This window comes from Ictalurus furcatus, chromosome 28, assembly GCF_023375685.1.
Source record: "Ictalurus furcatus strain D&B chromosome 28, Billie_1.0, whole genome shotgun sequence".
Lineage (NCBI taxonomy): Eukaryota > Metazoa > Chordata > Actinopteri > Siluriformes > Ictaluridae > Ictalurus > Ictalurus furcatus.
The window spans coordinates 18,184,236-18,187,180 of record NC_071282.1 but is presented as its reverse complement, the minus strand read 5'-3'; the positions used below and the strand labels follow the sequence as shown (position 1 = coordinate 18,187,180).

Here is a 2,945-nt window from a genome sequence, read left to right as displayed (position 1 = left end):
TGAGTGCTGGAAAGGCAGTTTCCCAGCAACCTTGTGTGCGACTAAATTAAACGGCTTTATTTTCTCTCTCTGCTCGCTTTTTCGCTCTAGTTTATCGTGACTCATGATGAATTATGCTTTTCATCTGTGTGCCCAAGGACTAAAAGGGTTGAATACAAAGAAACGTACATGCACTGTATACAAAAAAAAAAGAGTGTATTTTGATGTATATTAGACGCGTTACGAAAGGGGAACATATACAGAATGAATCTTGAACGTATCTATACCTACGTTTAAAAAAAGCTATGGGAGAGCAGTTTTTAATAAGAGGTAATTATTAAAAGCTATGACCTGAAGTTTAAGGACAAATGATGTAAGTGAGCTAAACGATATCGGCTAAACTGGTAGCTATAAGCTTCATTTACTTGTTAGCTCTGCTAGACTCGTATTTTGAAATTTTGTATCATTTATATTATTTATGTATTTAATTAACGTGCAAAAAAATGTGTGCACAATGTACTTTTTTTTTTTTTTTTAATTCTAGCTTGCATTTAACATTAAGCTAAGCATTATTTTTAAACATGGATCCAAGTGTATGTGAATTAAGGCTTATTGATCTGGTGATTTATCCTAGCAGACCTGCTCTAGCAGTCACAGCTGATGTAACTCATCTCACTGTGCTAGCAGCTGAAAACAATAGCTCATTGTTTGGTGTCATGTCCAGCCTGATCTATTTTGGATTTCTTCCTTTTATAGAGCTCCGTAGGACCGACTCCAGTGGGCCTAATCTCTCCTCCCTGGGGCGAGCTGATATAAAAGCTCGGTGAGACGATCTCATCCTCTGTGGCCTGAGCTTTCTGACCCCTCTCGCTGTCTCTGACCTCAAAACATAACAATAATCCCAGCCGTTATTATTAAAGAGTCTCTCTTCCACAGCACCGATGGCCCCTAAGAAAGTAGAAGCCAAGAAGCCGGAGCCCAAAAAGCCGGAGCCGAAGAAGCCTGAGCCGAAAAAAGAGGCCGCCCCGACGCCAGCTCCCGCCGCTCCGGTCGAACCCGAGCCGCCCAAGGAACCCGCGTTTGACCCAAAGAGCGTGACGGTGGAGTTCACAGCTGAGCAGATCGAGGAGTTCAAGGAAGCCTTCCAGCTGTTTGACCGCACACCGACGAACGAGATGAAGATCACGTACGCGCAGTGCGGAGACGTGATGAGGGCGCTCGGTCAGAACCCCACCAATGCCGACGTCCTGAAGGTCCTCGGAAAGCCACGGGCCGAGGAGATGCACAGCAAGATGCTGGACTTTGAGACCTTCCTGCCCATGCTGCAGCACATCTCCAGGTCCAAGAATAAAGGCAACTTCGAGGACTTCGTCGAGGGCCTGCGGGTCTTTGATAAAGAAGGCAACGGGACCATCATGGGGGCGGAATTGCGTCACGTCCTGGCGACGCTCGGAGAGAGGATGAGCGAGGATGAAGTGGATCGACTCATGGCGGGGCAAGAAGACGCCAACGGATGCATCAATTACGCAACTTTTGTCAAACATATCCTCTCTGGTTGAGCTGGACTTGGGATAAAATTTCATTATAAAGCATTATAAAGGTTTATGATGTATTAGTGGCAGCTTAGCGCAGTAGTAATGTAGTTTTGTAGACAAATACGTCTATCACAAGAGACAATTACATGAAACTGTTTACTTTTCCAAATATTTAATTGCATACTCAAACATGTAAGGAATAAAACGTGACTCATGAAGAGTTTTATTCCTTTTATTCCACAACAATTTTCACAACAACAACAAAATTGCCAATGATTACGTTTGTTTTTTTGTTGTTTTTTTTCTATATGCTTTTCTTCTGTTTACATGGAGCATTTCTATAGAAATTCTACTCTATCAGAAGAGTTTAGGCGGTTTTATTGAAAAAAAAAAAAAAATGTATCAGTACCTTCTGACCAATCAGAATCCATCTTTCAGAGCTGTGGTATAAGGCATAAGCAGCACACTGTCCATTCATCTATTTAAAGAAAGAGCAAAACGCAGGCACAAACATTTGTGCTGGAACGGAAACACGTATCTTAAGGAAGTGAAACACGTATCCGCTGGGAGTGCATCAGAGCTATGCGTCAATAAATGAATAAATGGCAAAGCTTTTATAGCTGTACGTCTGAAATCCTCGGTGTCACTCTCCTTTGGTGTGAAATGCCAGCAGGGAAACATTAAAGCACTCAAATCGCCAGTGAGAGGTTGTTTTTTTTTTTTTTTAGGTGCAAATGACTGCTGATGAATCAGAGCAGAGAGATGCAATAAGATCAGATTGCGGTTTCTGGAATGGTGTGATATGAAACACGGTGTCCTGATCTTTGTGGAGGTGGAAAATTGCTGCGTTATCTCATCCGCATTGTATCTCAGAAATGAAATTGGAGCAAAAAAAAAAATAATTAATAAAAAATGCAGAGAAACATAACGCGAAATCAGTACATTAACTGCAATATGCGTTGGAAATACATTTGGACTCGCATAATGTTTTTATTACATAGAGGTGAATATCATATCCTGGTAAGGGTTTGCTTATATGACGCGAGAAAAACATTTCCTCTCCGAGTTCTTCATGAGCAGCGTGTTTATAAGACATTCAGTAATGTATAAGTGGAAGAATTGCTCATTTTTATCATCAGTACAGCTGTCGTGGCTTAGTGGTGAAGGCTCTGGGTTACCGGGGTTGAAGCCTCAGGTATCAGATAACTGCCAGGCTCTGGGTTACTGACCCCAGCGCTGCCAAGCTGCCACTGTTGGGCCATTAACCCTTTCCGCTCCAGGGCCACTGTATCATGGCTGACCCTGTGTTCTGACCCCAACTTCCTGGCATGCTGGGTTATGCGAAGAAAAGAATTTCACTGTGACCAATAAAGACTCGTTAAAGCTACATAAGACTGAAAAGACTCCTCACGTTTTTTTTCTAACACGGCC

The 2,945-nt window shown here is 42.5% G+C and overlaps 1 protein-coding gene across 1 annotated transcript; it reads left to right on the top strand.

Moving 5' to 3' along the window:
* The first annotated feature begins 237 nt into the window (after positions 1-237).
* On the top strand, positions 238-2,214 carry LOC128603825 (myosin light chain 4-like). Its single transcript, XM_053618550.1, has one exon. It carries the CDS (start codon positions 921-923, stop codon positions 1,536-1,538), a length of 618 nt encoding a protein of 205 aa, XP_053474525.1. The 5' UTR covers positions 238-920; the 3' UTR covers positions 1,539-2,214.
* The last annotated feature ends 731 nt before the right edge of the window (positions 2,215-2,945 follow it).